This window comes from Salvelinus fontinalis, chromosome 6, assembly GCF_029448725.1.
Source record: "Salvelinus fontinalis isolate EN_2023a chromosome 6, ASM2944872v1, whole genome shotgun sequence".
Taxonomy (NCBI): Eukaryota; Metazoa; Chordata; class Actinopteri; order Salmoniformes; family Salmonidae; genus Salvelinus; species Salvelinus fontinalis.
The window spans coordinates 12,397,668-12,419,391 of record NC_074670.1 but is presented as its reverse complement, the minus strand read 5'-3'; the positions used below and the strand labels follow the sequence as shown (position 1 = coordinate 12,419,391).

The window sequence follows — 21,724 nt, the reverse complement described above, 5'->3', positions numbered from 1 at the left end:
AGAAGAATCTCGAGTGCAGGGGTGAGCATCTTTTTTTGTTCTGCTGTTGAGTGTCTTTCTGAGCTGTGCTGTACTATATTGTACTACAGGCCTGGGGTCCAGTGTCAGGTTTGAATGAGAGCCAGGTGCTCCAGCTGGGCTGTGTCTCTCAGGGGTTCAACCTCACTGAGCTGCCCAGCCTCCCCTTCTCCTCCCTGGACACTCTGGAGACACTTTCCCGCTGCTCCTGGACACAACCACAGGTACTGTATATATGAACTTTCTCTCTCTCTCTCTCACTCACTCACTCACTCACTCACTCACTCACTCACTCACTCACTCACTCACTCACTCACACACACACACACACACACACACACACACACACACACACACACACACACACACACACACACACACACACACACACACACACACAAAATACTACTCTAATGATGATCATGTCTGGTCCCTGGCAGAGGGAGGCTGTGTGGAGGGGTTTTGTGGAGCGTATTAATAAGACAGTGGGAGAACTGGGAGCTGTAGAGTTGGTGGGACTGGACCAGTTCATCTGTGGTCTGAACACTGAGGAGACTGGTCAACTCAACACTGATGCCTTCAGGTTAGACATGGACAGTGCATGTGTGTTTGCGTGAGCTTGTTTTATAATGTGTTATGTATCTCTATAGGGAGGCAGTACAGTCGGTGGGCGAGGTGCAGTGCCCCCTGGCAGTAACAGAGCTTCTGAAGCAGCGTGCCGTGGCTGTGTTTGGAGAACCACAGGGATGGACTGAGGCTCGGGTCAACTCTCTGGGCAACATCATGGGTCAGATACACTCCTTTGTTCCCCTCTTTCTCTCTCTCTCACACTATTGCTCCCTCTTATTTTGTGAAATACATTTTCAAATGTAAGCCATTTCTCATCCCTCCTGCCCCCTCTCTCTCTCTCTCTCTCGCTCTGCTTTATCTCACTTTTCTCCAGCTGGTTTGAGTTTGTCAGAGTTTCCTTCTCTCAGTCCCTCTGCCTTCTCATTCCTCAGTCCGACCAGCGTTCCCCTCATTCCCCCAGACCGCCTCGCTGTGAGTACACTCTCTCCCTGCCTCCCTCTATCAATTCAATTTCAATTTCAAATTAAGGGCTTTATTGGCATGGGAAACATGTTAACATTGCCAAAGCAAGTGAAATAGATAAACAATAGTGAAATAAACAATAACAAATGAACAGTAAACATTACAAAAATTCCAAAAGAATTAAGACATTTCAAATGTCATATTATGTCTATATACAGTGTTGTAATGATATGCAAATAGTTAAAGTACAAAAGGGAAAATAAATAAACAAATATGGGTTGTATTTACAATGGTGTTTGTTCTTCACGGGTTGCACTTTTCTTGTGGCAACAGGTCACAAATCTTGCTGCTGTGATTGCACACTGTGGTATTTCACCCAGTAGATATGGGAGTTTATCAAAATTGGGTTTGTTTTCGAATTCTTCGTGGATCTGTGGGAAATGTGTGTCTCAAATATGGTCATACATTTTGTAGGAGGTTAGGAAGTGCAACTCAGTTTCCACCTCATTTTGTGGGCAGTGTGCACATAGCCTGTTTTCTCTTGAGAGCCAGGTCTGCCTACGGTGGCCTTTCTCAAAAGCAAGGCTATGCTCACTGAGTCTGTACATAGTCAAAAGATTTCCTTAATTTTGGGTAAGTCACGGTGGTCAGGTATTCCACCACTGTGTACTCTCTGTTTAGGGCCAAATAGCATTCTAGTTTGCTCTGTTTATTTTGTAAATTCTTTCCAATGTAATTATCGTTTTGTTTTCTCATGATTTGGTTGGGTCTAATTGTGTTGCTGTCGTGGGGCTCTGTGGGGTTTGTTTGTGAACAGACCCCCAGAACCAGTTTGATTAGGGGGCTCTTCTCTATCTCTGCTGTGTTCCACGGAGGTTTTCTAATTACTAGGTTTACGGAAAAAAAAATAGGTGACTTTGGAACCCAGCACTCCATACTCTTCTGATTTCTGATCAGGCACTCTCAACCAGCCAGCTGAAGGCCCTGGGTCCTGACAATGCTGCCATGGTAACCAATGCACAGTGGGCGGTGCTGGGGGAGGCACAACAGGCCGCTCTTGGCAATGCTCTGGGTGTGGCCTACGACCGAATGGCCAATGAGCGCGCAGAACCGACTACAAACCCACCCAGCAACCTGCCCCAACTCTCAGGTGAGTAGGAGAGATGAATGCTGCATTCATAACAAGTGGGAACCTCAGAAAATCCTACTTGTAAAGTGTTCTAGTGCTTTGAACTAGTTGAGAATGCCGATTGGCTAATGGCAAACAAGCTGAGCTCACAGATTTTTTATTTAACTAGGTAAGTCAGTTAAGAACAAATTCTTATTCACAATGACGGCCTATCGGAGAACAGTGTTCAGGGGCAGAACGACCTTGTCAGCTCGGGGATTCGATCCAGTAACCTTTTGGTTACTGGGCTAACACTCTAACCAATAGGCTACCTGCCGCCCCATTATTGACAAGTGGATATTTCCCAGTCATATGCTGGTAATTACAAATTTACGAGATGTTATGTACACAACAGGAGTGAGAGATGGAGATAGGTAGAGATAAAGGAATGCTCCTGTGGTCAGGTAAGATAAAGAGTTGATTAGACTATGAGGAAGAAACAAATGAAGATGGATATGCAGGAGAAGTGGTGTAATTCCTTTTTTTCTCCACTAGGAGCATCTATGCTGGGAACTCTGGGAGTTGGAGTCATTATGCAGCCCTTCTTGTTCCTACTGCTGGGGTTTGTCCTGTAGTGAGAAACTACACATCCAATAGACACGCATGACATATGGAACTACTCATGCATGTGTTGAAGAATAGAGATTGTTGATATGGCACATTTTAACACATTTAACAGTAACAAATATAACTTGTATATCCTGCTTCTTTAAAAAAAAAAACATATTCTAGATTAAGCCAGAACAGGCCTTTAGCACATCAAAGCAGATACAGATACCTGTGACAATGTAAAAGCACTTAAGATATTTTTATTCTATTTGTTAAAGAAATATATATCTTTCTATATCTTTGTTGCAATGGTGGGTCTCTTCTAGTAGGACAATGCTGGATCATGTAATGATGTGTGAGTCGGTGTTCTGCATGGGTTGTTTTCTGAGGGTTGGGATCATAAGAGGAGGATTATGGGTGCTAACCCAGTGCTGACAAGTTTGGAAGTGGAAGACTAACTTAATAATAAAGATTATGAACCTACTATCTCTTACTCTATGGATTGTTACGACTGACAGAAGCTCAAATGAGACTCAAAGTGATTATTATATTCTATCTCTGGGTGTTTTATTAGAAATGCTCTACGCAAGAAAGAAAACATAGAATTGGGTTACAGGGGGAAAGAGGGCTGTGTTAACATTGTAATCTCTGAAGACTGAAGAAACTCTAGCTGGAGACACGCACACAATACCTTTATCAAAACAGTAGAAGAGATAACACCGCTGATTGGGTGACTAATCTTTAAGGTAAACTCCAACCCCCCCCCCCCTTTTTTTTTTACTGTATTTCAACACGCTTTTCTTTAGCATACAATCACTGTCCTCAACCCCTCACCCCTCTCCTCCAGGACCCTCCCTCCCTCTCAGAGAGAGAAAGAGAGGATAGCTGTCTAGTACTCATATTTACATGGTTATGGTTCAGTTGTGGTCAAGTACAACCACACTTTAGTAATGGAAGGGTCCAACCCAACCCCTCCAGGTTATACCGGGTCATCTTGAGATGGGATGTTTCCTGATTCATCTGGAATTCCTGATGTTACAAGGCCGGATCAACAGGAATACTCTGCCTGACGTCTCTGTGGAGCCAATCTCATCTCTGATCATACTATATGGTTAGACAGACGGGGATGAGAATGGAGAACATTCAAGAGACAAAGCCAATCCAGAGCTTACAATGAAAAACAAATACCTGCACATACACAACCCCTTAAATCAAAGCCTATGAACAAAACTATAAGAAAATCAATGCAACAGTGAGAATGAGAACTGGGACGGGCTCTACACAGAGAAAGCCCAGTGGTGGCTGTCACCAATCCACTGTGAGATTCTGTGCTTGGATGAACCATAAAAAACTGAAACATTCAAATCAATAAGCAAATCACACCCCCATGTTGACTAGTCTCTTCCAACACCAGTCACATTCCCTGTTGATGACAGACAACAGAACCCTAATAGAACTCAGCTGTAGACTGACTGGTGGTTAACTGTCATTTTAAAAAGTACACTTCTGACTGGAAGTGTTATTTGGTAATATAACCTGTAATAATGCGTTTAATAACTCATTTACAGCCAAAGGAGGTTGGTGGCACCTTAATTGGGGAGGATGAGCTCGTGGTAATGGCTGGAGTGGAATCAGTGGAATGGTATCAACTACATGGAAACCATGTGTTTAATGCCTTTCCATTTGCTCCGTTCCAGCCATTATTATGAGCCGTCCTCCCCTCAGCAGCCTCCACTGTTTACAACTCAGTGAGATGTTAATACTACCTCAGTTTAGACAGGTACAGCACCTGAGGTACTGCATCCAGAATCATTCAGACAAACACACACAGGTTATGGCTGCCATATGACAAATGTGCCAGAAAATGAAATAAGAAAGAATTGAATGAAAACAACAGTTATCACAATGTGCTTTGTGTGTTGGATAAGTGATGACAGGAACACACTGCTGAAGAACGCTTTACAGTGAAGAGCTTTCCTTCCCATACCTCCTCTCTCTTACTAAAATATCTGCACTTTATAGTACTCTCTCACCCTCCTTCCCTCAAATATTATCTCCTCTCTCTGTCTCTCTCCTCCTCCTTCTCTACCTTCCCCTCCCTCTCTCTTTTTTTCTCTCAGACAGGTTTGTCTGTCTTGCGTGCGGTGATGAAGGCCATGCCGTGAGTCCTGAAGTGTGTGTTCAAATCCGAAACCTTCTCAAAGCGTTTCCCACACACCTTACACCCCACCCTGCCCTCCCCGTCCTCCCCCAGCGGTGTGGGGGGGTGAGACGAGGACGAGGGAGACCCCGGCAGGGAACCCCCTCTGGGACTCCCGTCACCGTGGTTACCGCCGTTGCCGGGCGATGATGTCAGGGAGCGGTCGTTATGGCCGTGACGACTGTGGTTGTCAGGGGGCGTGTCTCGAACCCTGTGGCTGATGAAGCGGTGGCGGGAGAGGGAGGGGGCGGAGGCAAAGCAGGCTCCACACTGTAGACACTGCAGGCTGACTCCTCCCCCCAGGGCCTCGGAGCGGTGAAGGGGGATGTGGTCCAGGAAGACGGCACGGTCCTCGGTGGTGAAGCCACACGGAGCACAGTGGAACCCAGACTCTGGCTGGGGAGCCGAGGAGGTGACGCGAGGTCTCTTAGCAGGGATGATGCCCTCGGTCACATGGTCCTCTTCCTCCTCAGTCTTTAACCCTCCTCCGTCTTCCTCAGCTGAAACAGTGAACGGAGGGTTGGAGCCTCCGTCCTGCTCCGAGGAACTGTCGGCCCCTTCTGCACCCCTCCCTCGCTGACAGACAGAGAGAATTAGAGTTAATGACATTTAGCATTAATAACCGGTCTTCCTATATAAAGGCTTCAGTCGGTAGTTGTGAGAGAAAGTGGAACTGTACCTTTGTGTCCAGAGCTGACATGCCGTGTCTCAGCTGGACATGTCTCTCCAACACCAGTCTACTGCTGAACGTCCTCTTACCCTCACTACACAACCTACACACACAAACACACGTTAGGGTTTAGTGTAGGGGTTAAGGTGAGATACAGCTGTTGTAGGGTAGTATAGGGGTTAGTGTGTAGTGTGCATACTTAGTAGCAGTGGATGACTCATTTAGACTCTGACGTGGGGGTAGGGTATGTAGGGGTTAGGGTGTAGTGTGCATACTCACCGGCAGTGGAAGCCTCGTTTGATGCCCTTGTGTTTGACTCTGATGTGGCGTCTGAGGCTGGACGTAGAGGAGAAGGAGTTCTCACACAGACTACACGGGAACTTCTTCAGGATCTACACAAAACACAGGCACCTTATAGTGAACAGTCCCCTCAGCTTCCCTAGTTTAAAAACAGAAAGGCTACTAAAGACAATGATGCTTACTGAGAAAAACGGCTGAAAATCTGTTCTTCAAAGAAAAAAAAAGAGGGCAAACTTTCCTGGATCCCTCCACTTCATGTGAGAGGTGACTGTGTGCCAGAACTTTAGAGATATACATGATATGACTTTATAACCTATATGATCGGGCCCAATCCCAACTTGAGAAACACCTGGGGAGCTCAAAGTTGAGCATAAATAAACTCTGATCGTATTTTGATGGAAGAACGTAAGTGACGTATTAAGCATAACTTTTCTCAAGTGAGGATTGGGCCTGTGGTGATTAGGTGATTCGTTTAAGGGCCAGTTAGGGATTAATTTTGGGCGGGACTGGGCCCGTGGGCCGGCAGTAGAGTAGGCCTGACCTAGAGGGTCAGAAGATACAATGGATCACTGATCAGTTAGAACCGATTCAGAATCAATCTACTGTACTGCACATCAAACAGTATATCACTACTGCATGAAACATTTAACTGTCTTTATGTGTAGTCCATGTGCAGTCTGTGTTCCTGACCTTGCCATGCTGCTCGGCCATATGGGTAATGTAGTCCTCTCTGTCAGCGTAGCGGGCGTGGCAGGGAGCACAGCTCCACCCTGGGCTTGTCTTACTGCTCTCTCCATCCCTTTCTTCTTCCTCCTCCTCCTCCTCCTCCCTTCCCCACTCCTCTCCGTCAGAGCTCTCCGTCTTCACCGAGCTCCGCACCCGGGGGGGAGGGGCAGGGGAGGGCGCCATGGCAACGGGAACTTCCTGTTTGACCGCAGGGCCTCTGTGAGTAGTCTGAGCGAGGGAAGGGGGAGGAGAATAGAGACAGGAACACAGCAGATAGGGAGATGGAGGAAAGTTAAGCTACATATCATATCAACAGAACTGACTGACCCAAACCCAGTCTGGAGAAGGACTGTGTGAGAGGGGAACCCATAGATGTACCTTGATGTGCTCCAGCATGGAACTTCTCTGCGCGTAGAGCTTGGGGCACTCAGGACACTTGAACACGTGCACCTTCTGCTTGACTAGGTGGGTGTCAAAGTGGACGTACAGCAGTGGCTTCTGGGTAAATACCGTGTCACACATCACACACTTGTAGATCATCCTGTAAGGAAGGAGTGAAGGGTATAAGCTTCAATGCCATACAACACTCCTTCCGTGGCCTCCAACTGCTCTTAAACACTAGTAAAACTAAATACATGTTCTTCAAGCAATCGCTGCCCGCACCCACCCGCCCGCCTAACATCACTACTCTGGACGGTTCTGATTTAAAATATGTGGACAACTACAAATACCTAGGTGTCTGGCTAGACCGTCAACTCTCCTTCCCAAACATACTCTCGTAAAACTGACCATCCTACCGATCCTCGACTTCGGCGATGTCATTTACAAAATAGCCTCCAACACTCTACTCAGCAAACTGGATGCAGTCTATCACAGTGCCATCCGTTTTGTCCCCGAAGCCCGATATAACACCCACCACTGCGACCTGTATGCTCTCGTCGGCTGGCCCTTGCTACATATTAGTCGCCAGACCCACTGGCTCCAGGTCATCTATAAGTCTTTGCTAGGTAAAGCCCCGCCTTATCTCAGCTCACTGATCACCATAACACCCACCCGTAGCACGCGCTCCAGCAGGTATATCTCACTGGTCATCCCCAAAGCCAACACCTCTGTTGGCTGCCTTTCCTTCCAGTTCTCTGCTGCCAATGACTGGAACAAATTGCAAAAATTGCTGAAGTTGGAGACATATCTCCCTCACTAACTTTAAGCATCAGCTATCTGAGCAGCATACCGATCGCTGCAGCTGTACACAGCCCATCCAACAACCTACTTTTTTTGCACACCAGTAATTCTACTTGCACATCATTATCTGCACATCTATCACTCCAGTGTTAATTTGCTAAATTGTAATTACTTCGCTACTATGGCCTATTTATTGCCTTACCTCCTTACGCCATTTGCAAACACGGTATATATACTTTTTCTATTGTGTTATTGACTGTTTGTTTATTCCATGTGTAACACTGTGTTGTTGTTTGTGTCGCACTGCTTTGCTTTATCTTGGCCAGGTTGCAGTTGTAAATGAGAACTTGTTCTCAACTGGCCTACCTGGTTAAATAAAGGTGAAATTATTATTATTATTTTTTTTATGTAAAAATCTGAGACCACAACCAGTGTGTGTGTGTACATACTTGGCCTGTCCTCCAGTGAGTGTGGGGTGCTGGGTGTTGATGTGGCTCTGGGCGCTGGGGGAGGACTTGAAGGCCATCGGGCAGCTGGGACACTTATGGAACACCTCACAGTGGGCCGTCTGGATATGGGACTTGACCGAGTTTAACCCTCCAAACACCACCTGACAACTAGAACACCTGCAGACAGAGAGAGAAATATCATTGTAGATGTTGTCCCTAAACACTGATTCAGGGTCAGATATTTCTTCATCCTCCTAATGGTTAAAGCATGGGTTGGTGGTAGGGCTGTTGCAGTGACCATATTACCGACACACTGGCAGTCACAAGTCATGACCACGTAATTGTTGAGTCATGGTAATCTCCTCTTATGCACTCTGGACATGTGTTAGTAGTTCTCAAGTCGCTAACTACCATCAGGTCCTAATGGCCTGGTATTTAGGACTCTACTGTCCCTCCATCAGGTCCTAATGGTCAGGTACTCAGGGCTCTACTGTCCCTCCATCAGTTCCTAATGGTCAGGTACTCAGGGCTCTACTGTCCCTCCATCAGGTCCTAATGGTCAGGTACTCAGGGCTCTACTGTCCCTCCATCAGTTCCTAATGGTCAGGTACTCAGGGCTCTACTGTCCCTCCATCAGGTCCTAATGGTCAGGTACTCCGGGCTCTATTGTCCCTCCATCAGATCCTAATGGCCTGGTACTCAGGGCTCTACTGTCCCTCCATCAGGTCCTAATTGCCTGGTACTCAGGGCTCTACTGTCCCCCCATCAGGTCCTAATGGTCTGGTACTCCGGGCTCTTTTGTCCCCCCATCAGGTCCTAATGGCCTGGTACTCAGGGCTCTACTGTCCCTCCATCAGGTCCTAATGGTCTGGTACTCCGGGCTCTTTTGTCCCCCCCATCAGGTCCTAATGGCCTGGTACTCAGGGCTCCATTGTCCCCCCATCAGGTCCTAATGGCCTGGTACTCAGGGCTCCATTGTCCCTCTAACCACTCTGACATCAATGGAAAATATTAAACTAATTCTAGTAAATGGCCTTTCAGTGTGGGCTGTATTATTATGGATACTGGATGGACTGGTTACCTTATGCTACGCTCCAACATTTCTATCCATGAGTCTGGGAGAGAACGTATAGGCCTAGGCCATGCTGTTGCGTCATTCATCGTGCAGGGCAGCTTACAGTTAGCCTACAATGATAGTGAATTTGATTTTGAATAGCCTAGTAATAGGGCATTTTTTATATTTTCATAATTAATTGGGTGACACATTACCTTTAGCTATACAGAATATCTCACCACCATGCGTTTCCATCTCCTCCCTTCTCTCCAGCGCGCAGACGAGCTGTCAACAGTTTAGTGAAATATGTTTTGTGGCGAAAATATGTCACTATCGATGTTCTCAAACAGATTTCACTTGGTTTCTCAAATGGAGCACTGGGTAGCTACAGCAACGGGGTTGGAGAACCCATGGGATTCAGAGTTTGGGCAGAATCGGAGCATGCCTGCGGGGCAGCCGGAGCATGCCTGCGGGGCAGCCGGAGCATGCCTGCGGGGCAGCCGGAGCATGCCTGCGGGGCAGCCGGAGCATGCCTGCGGGGCAGCCGGAGCATGCCTGCGGGGCAGCCGGAGCATGCCTGCGGGGCAGCCGGAGCATGCCTGCGGGGCAGCCGGAGCATGCCTGCGGGGCAGCCGGAGCATGCCTGCAGGGCAGCCGGAACATGCTCCTGTGTGGAGTGAAATAAGTGTTGTTATATTTATTTCTCAGCTGCTCATATTATTAAGCACATTAAGCACATGCTCTGCTATAAAACCCAAGTAGCCTACAAAACGGACCTGTGGGAAAGCGCACAGCCTCCATTCACTATTGGAGTGCATACAGATGACATGTCTTTTTCCCATGCCCCTGTGAAAATGAGCCATTCTAAATCAAAATAAATTGTACATATTAGTAAAGAAAAGATTAAATTGAGAATAGTCTGATGGGTGAAAATATGATCACTTGATGAGAGAACAGTTGTGCAGCCCGAGGCAAGGAACAAAGCGCAAGCTTTTTTTGCTACCTTTCTCAAATCATCAATTATACTGTTCTTACTATAAAATAAAATAAAAGGCATATATTGTCAGCTAAATGAACAAGCCTACAGCCTATGGCATGGAGCATATCCAGATAGCATAGGCCTACAGTAGCCCAACTCAAATTTTATTCTTCGGAAATACATTTTCTTCATATCAAAATGTTTTAGACCTGACTAAAATAAATAATCAATTTATTGTGATGGTGTACATTACATAGATTTATTATACTTTTTTATATATTGATGTTCCAAAGGTGCACATGTTTACGTTAATTAACGGTCAATTTCCTTGAGACCGGCAGACTTTTGCAAAATTTCATGACCGCTACAGCCCTATTTGGTGAGAAGGTAATCTAATCCTAGATCAGTGTCTACGGGAGTAACTGGGTTTGTTTCAACCACAGAGGGAGTGAGGGGTGAAAGGTCACCTGTATCCGATGCGTCGTGTGAAATGGAGACAGGCCTCCTCTAAATGGGATTGAAAGGCTGGCTGCTTGGCCACACCCCCACACTCTGGGCAGACGTAGGGGGGGCGGGGGTTGTGGATGCGAGCGTGAGCAGAGGCACTGCAGCCGTTAGGAAGGAGCATGGGAGGAGAACACTCCGTACAGGACTGGAGGGAGAGAGACAGATGGGGAAAGGAGGGCGCACAGGTCAGTAAGGCAGGTACTCCTAAAGCCATGAAACAAGCTATTACATACAGTGTTTAGACTGAAAAAGTTTGATGGATTTTTGAACACACACACTGCTCTACTCACAGTGTTAAGGGCTGGTTTGACCTCTTGGAAGTGGGCAGCCACCTCAGCCTTGCTGCAGAACTGCACCTTACACTCAGGACACTTGTTATTGGTGTACAGCACCGGCTCTGTCGCCTTCTTACTGATGATTGGCTGCTGCAGCTGGGGGGCGAGGCTCAGGGTTGCCGGGGTCACTGCTGAAGTCACAGCCGGAGCAGAGGACGCTGGGACAGAGGAGGTGGAGAGGGAGGGAGAGAGCATGCCTGAAGGAGGCAGAGAGAGAGACGGGGAGATAGATGGGGGAATATAGATGGGGGAATATAGGGGAAGGGGAGTGAAAGAGAGTGAGAGGAAAAGAGAGGTGGGGTAGATAAGTACTGATAAACAGCGCTGCACTAGTATTCATAAAGCGTCTCAGAGTAGGAGTGCTGATCTAGGATCAGGTCCCCCCGGTTATATAATATTCATTATGATCTCAAAGTCAAATCTGATCCTAGTTCAGCACTGCTACTCTGAGATGCTTTACAGTGCATTCGGAAAGTATTCAGACCCCTTGACTTTTTCCACATTTTGTTACGTTACAGCCTTATTCTAAAATTGATCACATTATTTTTCCCCCTCATCAATCTACACACAATACCCCATAATGACAAGGTGAAAAAAGGTTTTTAGAAATAATTGCAAATGTATGAAAAATTTAAAACAGAAATAGCTTATTTACATAAGTATTCAGACCCTTTGCTATGAGACTCCAAATTGAGCTCAGGTGCATCCTGTTTCCATTGATCATCCTTGAGATGTTTCTACAAACATCTCTTGACTGGAGTCCATCTACGGTAAATTCAATTGATTGGACATGATTTGGAAAGGCACACAGCTGTCTATATAAGGTCCCACAGTTGACAGTGCATGTCAGAGCAAAAACCAAGCCATGAGATCGAAGGAATTGTCCGTAAAGCTCAGAGAGAGGATTGTGTCGAGGCACAGATCTGGGGAAGGGTACCAAAAAATGAACAGTGGCCTCCATCATTCTTAAATGGAAGAAGTTTGGAACCACCAAGACTCTTCCTAGAGCTGGCAAAACTGAGCAATCGGGGGAGAAGGGTCTTGGTTAGGGAAGTGACGGAGAACCAGATGGTCACTCTGACAGAGCTCCAGAGTTCCTCTGTGGAGATGGGAGAACCTTCAAGAAGGACAACCATCTCTGCATCAATCCACCAATCAGGCCTTTATTGTAGAGTGGCCAGACGGAAGCCTCTCCTCATTAAAAGGCACATGACAGCCCACTTGGAGTTTACCCAAAGGCACCTAAAGGACTTTCAGACCATGAATGCCAAGCGTCACGTCTGACGGAAATCTGGCACCATAACAGAGAAAAGTACATTGATCTCCTTGACGAAAACCTGCTCCAGAGCGCTCAGGACCTCAGACTGGGGCGAAGGTTCACCTTCCAACAGGACAACAGGGTTGGTCCTGGTCAGTCCCTGGATGGGAGACCAGATGCTGCTGGAAGTGGTGTTGGAGGGCCAGTAGGAGGCACTCTTTCCTCTGGTCTAAAAAATATCCCAATGCCCCAGGGCAGTGATTGGGGACACTGCCCTGTGTAGGGTGCCGTCTTTCGGATGGGACGTTAAACGGGTGTCCTGACTCTCTGAGGTCATTAAAGATCCCATGGCACTTATCGTAAGAGTAGGGGTGTTAACCCCGGTGTCCTGGCTAAATTCCCAATCTGGCCCTCAAACCATCATGGTCACCTAATAATCCCCAGTTTACAATTGGCTCATTCATCCCCCTCCTCTCCCCTGTAACTATTCCCCAGGTCGTTGCTGCAAATGAGAACGTGTTCTCAGTCAACTTACCTGGTAAAATAACGGTAAAATAAATAAATAAATAAATAAAAAACAACAACCCTAAGCACACAGCCATGACAACGCAGGAGTGGCTTTGGGACAAGTCTCTGAATGTCCTTGAGTGGCCCTGCCAGAACCCGGACTTGAAGCCGATTGAACAGCTCTGGAGGGACCTGAAAATAGCTGTGCAGCGACACTCCCTACCCAACTTGACAGAGCTTGAGAGGATCTGCAGAGAAGAATGGGAGAAACTCCCCAAATACAGGTGTTCCAAGCTTGTAGTGTCATACCCAAGACTCGAGGCTGTAATCGCTGCCATAGGTGCTTCAGCAAAGTAAAGTGTCTGAATACTTATGTAAATGTGATATTTCATTATTTTCTTTTTTATACATTTGCAAACATTTCTAAAAACCTGTTTTTACTTTGTCATTATGGGGTATTGTGTGTAGATTGAGGGGGGAAAACAATTTAATCCATTAAAGTATAAGGCTGTAAACAAGAAAAAACATGGAAAAAGTCAAGGGTCTGAATACTTTCCGAATGCACTGTATGTATACAGTCCTAGGTGAGATATGAAGGTAATAGCACACAGTCTCTCTCACCGATGGGAGTGGTGTCCTGTTGGCCTATCATCTGCTCTACACTGACAGGTCTCATGACCAGGTGGGAACACTGCATGACCAGTCCCCTCTCCTTGTGTTCCCTGGCGTGGAGCAGCAGGCTGCACTTGTTGAAGAATGCCAGCCGCTTGGCACAGTGGTTACAGGTCACCTCGATCCTCAGGGACCGCCGGTCGTAGTGGCGGGCCAGGCTGCGCTCCAGGGCAAACGCATCGCCACACTCCAGACAGCGGTAGCCCTGCGACGCAAAGGAAGAACATGAATACGATACCTATGTCGACGACATGTCTCTAGATACAATGCATATTCATTGGTCTTGTATGTATTGGCTGGCGCAATCAAATTTCCCCTTTGGAGATTAATATGTGCCCTTGAGCGAGGCACTTAACCCTAATTTGCTCCAGGGGTGCCGTAGTACTATGGCTGACCCTGTAAAGCAACACATTTCACTGCACCTATCTGGTGTGTGACCATAAAAAAACACACAACATAAACAAGAGCGATTTATTGGTCTACTGAACACAAGGTCTAATAGAAATTGGACATCCGCTTTTACCCCAACCACTACTAGTGCAATATTGAATCCATGCTGATATAGACCCATCAAACTCAACTCCGGACCCCAAAGCCAGTTCCACTGCATTTTTTCATTGTTCCCATCTAACCAGGGTCCGATTTAGACCTGGGACACCAGGTGGGTGCAATTCATTATCAGGTAGAACAGAAAAGCAGCAGGCTCCGGACCTCATGGGGTAAGAGTTGAATACCCCTGATATAGACCTAGGTCTGTTACCTGTGCAGGCAGAGGCAGGTCCCACTCCGGTGGTAGTGGTGTACAGAGGTCTGGTCTGTAGCTGGGCAGCAGGTTCTTGCTGTTGAGGATCTTGTTGAAGGCCTCCACCAGACTGGACTGGCTCCTGGAGATAATGGCTCCTGTACTGTTCACTATGGAGGCTGGTCTACTGCCCCCCTGAGGGGTGAGGAGGGGGGAGTGGGACACAGACACACCCCCATTCAGGGTCTTCTGGCCCAGGCTGCGCACACCGGCCCCCCCTGGACTGAATCTGGGGGAGGAGGAAGAGGCGGGAGAGACAGAGGGGAGGGCTGCTGACTTGGTGATGCTGACAGCCGTAGCCAACACTTTGGGCTTGTTGCTGTCGGCGGCCATCTTGTTTTGGGCCTTGCTGGCGGCCATCAACATGGCGGTACTTGCATCCTGGAGTGTAGACACAGGCAGGAGGCTGCCACCCTTTGACTTCTGCTGCGGAGGCTGCTGAGATGCCACCCTCTTGGGCCGGCTGAGGACCGTACGACCCCCCGGGGAGGGTTTGGAGCCATCGGCGCCTTTTGAGGGGGTCCCCCCCGCTCCTTTGGATGCTACTCGTGTCACTGTCCTGGTGATGCTGCCTGTAGGGGTCTTGACTGTTTTGATTCGGACTTTGAGTGGGCGAACGGGGGCTGTTGGTGTTGTCGTAGAATTGACCGGAGCCGTCTCCGTGTCTCCTGTTTGTCTTCCATCCACAACTTCCATCTTCTCACTGTTGTCTGACCTGCACCCCAGGCTAGGCTCACTCTCCATGGGCTCCTCTCCCTCTCTAGCCCCCTGTGGAGTTAATGCTGAGGTTGGCGCAGGGCTGGAGCTCCTCTTGGACACAGTGGACATAGCAGAACCTGTCTGGTCAGAAGGGGGGCTCTCTGGTGAGTCCCTCTCCTCGATCACATGTTCCGGGTGTCTTTCCTCCATCACAGGGCTAGAGATGGGTCTGGGGTTACTGAGGGCGGCAGCCAGCCAGGACTGACGGGCCTGGGCAGGAGGAGGGGAGGGAGACCTGGGGGTGGAGGGTACTTCATCTGGGGGGGGGGGGTTTAGAGATGGAGGATGTCTGAGAGATGGAGGGAGGGGGTTTGGAGGAGAGAGGAGGAGGGCAAGAGAGGAGAGGAGGGGAGGAGGGAGTTGGGGAACTGAACAGCTCTGAAGAGGACATTTGGCGGTGTCTGCGTGGAAATTTGGGAGGGGAGCACATGGGAGAATCTGGGCTCTCTTGGATCACTAGCGGGCTTCCCAAATCCGGTTCAGAGTCGTCCTCATCTGAGTCCATGATGCGCCTCACCCCCACTCTCAGGCTTCCGTTGGAGGGAGGGGGGGGGGGGAGAGTTCCGTGAGGGCACAGAGTGTCCTCACTCAGGATGGAGGGAGAGAGGTGTGGGTTGACAGAGAGTGAGGACGACGATGATGAGGAGGATATGGAGGTTATAGGACCAGCAGAGGTATGAGAGGAGAGAGGTTTCCGTCTGTTGAGAATATTAACTGTATGTTTGGTTGTGCAGGCCGACCCCCCTGCGCCTCCAATGCTGCCCCCTCCTTCACTCGCAGTAGGAGGGGAACAGGTTGACCAGAGCTCCCCGTTGGCCTGGCCCAATGCCTGGCCCAGCCCCTGGCCTCTCACACTGGGCTCCAGAGTGACTGTGGACCCCTCAAACCCATTCTGGAGGAGAGGTTCTGAGGAGACCAGACCAGGCATCCTAGGAGCCAGTTGTGAATTCAGCAGGCCCCCCTTGACTCCCATCCCAGTCTCCACCTCCGGGTCTGTCCCACTGCCCCCAGGGCTGTCCCCATCCTCTTCATCTGACTCCTCAGTCTCTTCATAGGAGTCAGGCCTCACCCTGTTCTTAACAATCACACTGACCACTGGAGGCTCACTTTGGGAGTTGGGAGGGGAGTCAGTGGGGCTGGAAGGTCTTGGCGAGGGACCCCCGGCCCCCGACACGCTGCCCCCAACCTTCCCTGACCCCTCCCCACCCTCTTCCGGCGCAGACTGGATGGCCTCTTTGGCATCGATGTCTGGAATGTCGAAGGCTGCCAACAAGTCGTCGAAATCTGGGGTTTTCATGTCCCCCATTCCCGGATTACAAAACCTGCAGAACTGACACACAGGAGTGAGAAATAAACACTGTTGTCCCCAACCCAACCAAAGCCTGAGGCAGGACCGAATACTATGAATCTTGATAATTCATGACAAACGTAGTTGTGACTTACTGTTTTGAACGTGCATCATCATAATGTTGAACTGCACTGTTGAATAGCCTATATTTCAGGTAGTTATGTAAGTAAATTACTAGATCCCAATAAACCTCAAACCTGGCAAACTTGTTGAATGAGTTAGCAGTTAGAAGCAACCACTTTATTTGGAAGTTAGAAACTTATTTGAAAGTTCAAGTTCCCCTACTGCCCTCGTGTAAACTGGCTACTGAGCTAATGTTAACAAGTTAGTATAGCAATGGCAGCTAGCAAGACCGATAGCTAGGCCTAGTTTTCAGACAGCGTTATTCTCCCCTTGTTGCACATGCTTCATACAGTGCAGCTGTACTAGCTAGCTAGCTATTCTCGCTGAGTTTGCGAGAACACAAAATGTGGATATTTTATCGTTATCAGACAGACTGTGTATTTAGCTATGTAGCTCGCTACCACACTGAGCTGTCAACCACCTCGGCACACATACACTAACTAGTTACGTTCCCTTCTAGCATTGCGCCGATCAGCTAGCGTAGCTAAAATTACTTAGCTAGCTAGAATTTTCTACGTCGTCGTCAACGCAAGGAAGCCTTTTAACGCCTGCTTTTCAGGTATTTAAACCTTACAATTGGAAATTATTTAAGGACATTCATTTGAATAAGTGGCTTATACGGGTATATGTGACAAGCAGAAATGTATATCTAGTTTTAAATGTGAAGGAAATGTGGTTTGTTTACCTGGCTCTTCGGTTCCCGACTTTCCTTTTTGACGCATGAGTTGTTCGTCACCAGAAACGACGGGGGAAGATAGGTCCTGCCAGGTTCATAACGTGTCAACTTTGGAAGCTGATGTGTATGCAATTTGCCAGCTGTTTTCCACACTCCTGCCGTACATACGTGTTATATTGTAATGCCTTGTTCTTGCTCTGGCGAGTGTTGGCTATCATTTCCTGAAAATGGCAGTGGTACAATCAAATAACCTTTATGTCACAATGTCGTCCAAAGCCAAGGGCATGCTTTTGTTGCATTTGTGGTGTTGCAGGGACAAAATTTAGACAATGCATCTTTTGTGTTTCACAAAGCATGGCTTTTCAGAAAGACCTAGTTACACAGGGATAGTTTGCAATAAATTCAATGTTTATCTGACATTTTTATACTAAAAGTCACATCCATATTCCACATGTGTTGTGTAGTCATCAATCCCCTCTTTGGAAGGAGTATGTATACAGCATGTCAACATTGGCACAAAATTCCACAACCAGCCGAGGTGTTCTCTTGAATTATGTAAATTTATTTATTATCAGGACATAAATGTACACTTACTGAATGTGCTTGGGTTGATATAAGGTCCCACTTTAGTACAAACTTTTTATTTTTTTAAAGGCAACATGCATCATTAACCTTGACACAACAAAGATAAAGAAAGCCCTGGTCAACTGTTTGAGTATGGCGATACAAAAAAAACCTAGAGGTCATTTGAGGTTACATTTTGCACAACTATTATATTAAAGGAGCCATTGTCAACAGGTCAACGCCAGGGTATCTATTATGTTTACTGTGTAAATGTTCATTTCTTCTTCTCATCATCTTTGTCTTTCTTGCTGTCAGGTTTGGATCCTGTCTGTGAGGCCAGCGAGCCCATGGCATTCCGGATGGCCTCGTTGTTGGGGTCGACACCCGGTAGGTTCTCCAGGACGCTCTGGAGGAACTCTGGGTCCTGCATCACATCATAGTCCTCCTCATCCTGCGGAGAGAGATTAACATACGCTAGAAAAACAAGAGCCTTTGAGCATGTGTAACAAGCGGGATATGTCCGATACACATGTACACTTTCATCTCAGTGGTGTGTGAGAGTTGGCCGTACCTTAGCACCCTCTGAGTCTACAGGGGCTCCTGTGTCCATGTCCATTGACTCTGCACCAAACTCTGCTGGGTAGGATAGGACAGATGTTAGACTGACTGTGCCGTGTTATAACTGGCTATGGCTGGTTATAACAGGTGTATGTCACTGACCTCCACCCTGCATGGACATCTGTAGGGCGTAGGCAATCTGCTCGTCCTCTGTCATGCGGCTGAAGTCGGGCATAGCGGGCGTGGCAGTGTCAGCCTGGGGGACTGACATCTTCAGCAGAGCTTCGTCTGACTCTGGAACAGGAGGAGGTTAACAGTTTAGTCCCCCATATGCAGTGCCTCCCTCCAGGGAAGATCCAAGTACAGAGAGGGGAGAGAGATAATGGTGTATAGGCATTGGTTGGTTGCCAGTTATAGATGAGTGATTAGTTTGTAGGTGGAGGGTTATAGTTATGTGTACAGGGTGTAGATGGAGAGTTGTGTATTTGTGTCACCGTCAGCGGTAGGCGAGGGAACCCCGGCCTCAGCAGCAGACACCACTGCTGCCCTGCGAGTCTCATCCTCCTGCCTCTGTCTCTGCTCCTCCATAGACACCCTCAGAGCCTGGAGAAGGCACAGAGTGCAGAAAAAGTTCAAAGGAGGAAGATTGTAGTATACGATAATAATCATCCAAAAAAGAGGCAATGAGAGAACTAGAAAGCGTAAAAACAAGAGTGAGAGAGGATGATCAACCCATCTAGTCCTCCCCCTCTCACCAGTGCCAACTCTGGGTCTGCACTGGGGTCCACTCCAAACTCAAAGTCACTGGACCCCAGGCCCAGCATGGCTCCTCCCTCCCCAGCAAGGATAGGAGAGGACAGCAGGGCATCAGCCAGACTGGGGCCTGGAGGCACTGTCACAAGGTGGGACCCTGCTCCTTCCTTCCCATTCAGAGTGTTGATGAAGGCCGTCAGCTTTTCTGTGTTCACCTCCTGGAGACCAAAAGGAGTTTATATAAGGGAGACGGTGATGGCTATAAAGAAATAATGAGACCAGATAAATATTAGGTAAGATATTTGGTACCTCCTCTCCAAAGTTAATGATGTCCACACTGACTTTCTCTTTCTTTAGACGCTTTGCCATTTTCACCAGCTAGAGAGAATGTGACAGGAAATGATGTCAGAGGGGACATGCATGCAGTTATCAACACACGCCACACACTGCATTGATAGAACACTCACATCCTTTTCGTTGTCCTCCACTGGGCTGCCCACAAAGGCAATTATACGCATCTTGTGGTTCTTCCCCTGTCTGTGCTTCAGAGCCAACTGGGAGAGGAGAGGACACAGGGTTTAGTGTCATGACATACAATAAGATGAAATTGTATTGTATTATTGTGTAGTATACATACATGTGCCACTCTGATGCCTGTGCAGAAGCTGATGTTTCCACGGGGCTGGACAGCGTGCAGTTTAGACAGTATCCTCCCCGCGTCTGCAGTCAACGTGGTCAGCACCTCACAGTTACTGCGCAGAGAACAATAGTTACTACACATTTCTTACACTCAATCACTAAAAATAAAATCACAAGTATCCAGGCATCCTGTAATATCTAAATGATGAATGTTTATTTTTTTTGTTGCGACCGTAGGATAAGCACAAAGACACATCTCACACACACAGCTCCTTACTTGGCCATGGTGATGAGGCCCACATTGTTCTCGGGGTTGCTGCGTGTCTTGGAGTGACACACAATGTTGACAGCATCTTGCTGGGCCTGAAGTCTGGTGGGGAGGAAGTCTCCATTCCTCATATACTCACTGTTGTCCACACTGAGGCCAACACAGTACATACATTACACAGTGTAGCATGTAGGCCAGGGAGGGCAACTCCAGTCCTCAGGGGCCAGAGTTGTGTCACACTTTCCACCCCATCAAACACAGCTGATTTAAACAAATTGCAATCTAAACTGAAGATCATGATTAGTTGATTATTGAAGTCAGGTGTGTTAGCTGGAGCAAGAGTGTGACACCAACTAGGCTCCCGAGGACTGGAGTTGCCCATCCCTGATGTAGGCCCACTAGAGCAGGGTTTCCCAAACTCGGTCCTGGGGCCCCTCCTTGGGTGCACATTTAGGTTTTTGCCCTAACACTACACAGCTGATTCAAACCACCAAAGCTTGATGAGTTCATCATTTGAATCAGCTGTGTAGTGCTAGGGCAAAAAACAAAACGTGCACCAGACCTGAGTTTGGGAAATCCTGTATTAGAGCACAGTGACAAGGTGGCTGGTATTATATCTATATTTAGAACAGTGTTGCATAAATTAGTTAATGCTGTCATTTGTACGTTTTTGGGTACACAGACCAAATTCACATAGAAATGTGAGTTATGTAATTCTCATTGAAAGCAACTATTTTACGTTTGGTTTTCTACACCAGCTTCAAAACTGAAAATGCAATATGTGGTTATTGGAAATATATTTCGCAGTGGTTTAGATGGTACAATGATGCTCTACACTATACTTGCTTTTTGTCACAAAGTATAACTATTAGAATTTTAGCAACCAGTTCTGCAACGTGCATCTAAGTGTGCCCTTTAACTGGCAACAGTAACATTCTGCCAAACGTTTTCCCCAACCAGGACTCTCCATTTTACCCCCTTCTCCCATACTACTGCTAATCCCTAGACAGACTGATGGTAGGGGACATATTGAAGTGTATAGCTAGCGAATGTTGTCGATGTTGACATAGGAAACTTTTATCCAGAGAAGCTTACAGTAGGCAGAAACAAAGACCGAGGTAATCGTTTTCGGAACCTAATGTTTAAACCATTGCCTTGTTCACCAAATAACAAAGAATACTAACTAACGATAACAGTTTCGGGATGTAATGCTTGCTACATTGGCAAAATCTATCATGACCTTACTTGAAATAACTTATTGCTAGCTAACTAAGCTGCTCTAAATTCTCTGAAGTGTTTTATTGCAATCATAACCGTTGCATGTCATAGCGAAGTTAGCATTAGCAAGCCAAACATGACTCAGGAAAATGGCTAGGATTGCTGGCCGGACGTGGTACATAACTCTTGTTAGCGGCAATTTAATGATAAAAAGACGCACGTTCACATTAAACTAAACAAACTCTTCCTCTTACTTAGTTTAAATAATAATACATATGACAATTTATTTTCCCCTTACCAGACCATAGTACTTTCGAGCCCCATCTTGGAATCTTTTTGTTACTGTCTACGTCACCAGAACTAATGGTCGATGGGAAATGCAGTTCGGCCCCAAATACCTGAGCATATAT

The 21,724-nt window shown here is 47.3% G+C and overlaps 3 protein-coding genes across 4 annotated transcripts in view; 1 reads left to right on the top strand and 2 right to left on the bottom strand.

The window, feature by feature from the left end:
- Positions 1-3,253, top strand: part of LOC129857075 (otoancorin-like) — a 15,993-nt gene extending 12,740 nt beyond the window's left edge. The window contains exons 23-28 of the mRNA XM_055924992.1: positions 90-242; positions 459-601; positions 669-805; positions 962-1,059; positions 2,008-2,200; positions 2,714-3,253. Coding sequence (XP_055780967.1) covers positions 90-242; positions 459-601; positions 669-805; positions 962-1,059; positions 2,008-2,200; positions 2,714-2,793 — 804 coding nt within the window. The 3' untranslated portion in view covers positions 2,794-3,253. The remainder of the gene's footprint in view (positions 1-89; positions 243-458; positions 602-668; positions 806-961; positions 1,060-2,007; positions 2,201-2,713) is intronic.
- Positions 3,254-3,306: 53 nt separating this feature from the next.
- On the bottom strand, positions 3,307-17,398 carry LOC129857074 (zinc finger protein 687a-like). Its single transcript, XM_055924991.1, is given in 12 exon segments — positions 3,307-5,543; positions 5,647-5,740; positions 5,917-6,029; positions 6,628-6,891; positions 7,042-7,204; positions 8,295-8,471; positions 10,795-10,979; positions 11,125-11,366; positions 13,556-13,811; positions 14,367-15,437; positions 15,439-16,497; positions 17,324-17,398. Coding segments are annotated over 11 exon segments (4,260 nt in total). The 5' UTR covers positions 16,474-16,497; positions 17,324-17,398; the 3' UTR covers positions 3,307-4,883.
- A 457-nt stretch (positions 17,399-17,855) lies between these two features.
- LOC129857073 (26S proteasome non-ATPase regulatory subunit 4-like) lies at positions 17,856-21,715 on the bottom strand. Of its 2 annotated transcripts, none has more exons than XM_055924988.1 (10): positions 21,613-21,715; positions 20,106-20,246; positions 19,827-19,941; positions 19,657-19,743; positions 19,499-19,567; positions 19,192-19,407; positions 18,931-19,039; positions 18,599-18,730; positions 18,450-18,514; positions 17,856-18,329 (listed from the first exon to the last, which is right to left on the bottom strand). In XM_055924988.1, the coding sequence occupies exons 1-10, from the start codon at positions 21,636-21,638 to the stop codon at positions 18,153-18,155; spliced, it is 1,137 nt and encodes a 378-aa protein (XP_055780963.1). In that variant the 5' UTR covers positions 21,639-21,715; the 3' UTR covers positions 17,856-18,152. The 2 variants fall into 2 exon arrangements, with proteins under 2 accessions (XP_055780963.1, XP_055780964.1); XM_055924989.1 differs by having other exon boundaries at positions 18,450-18,511.
- Positions 21,716-21,724: the final 9 nt, after the last annotated feature.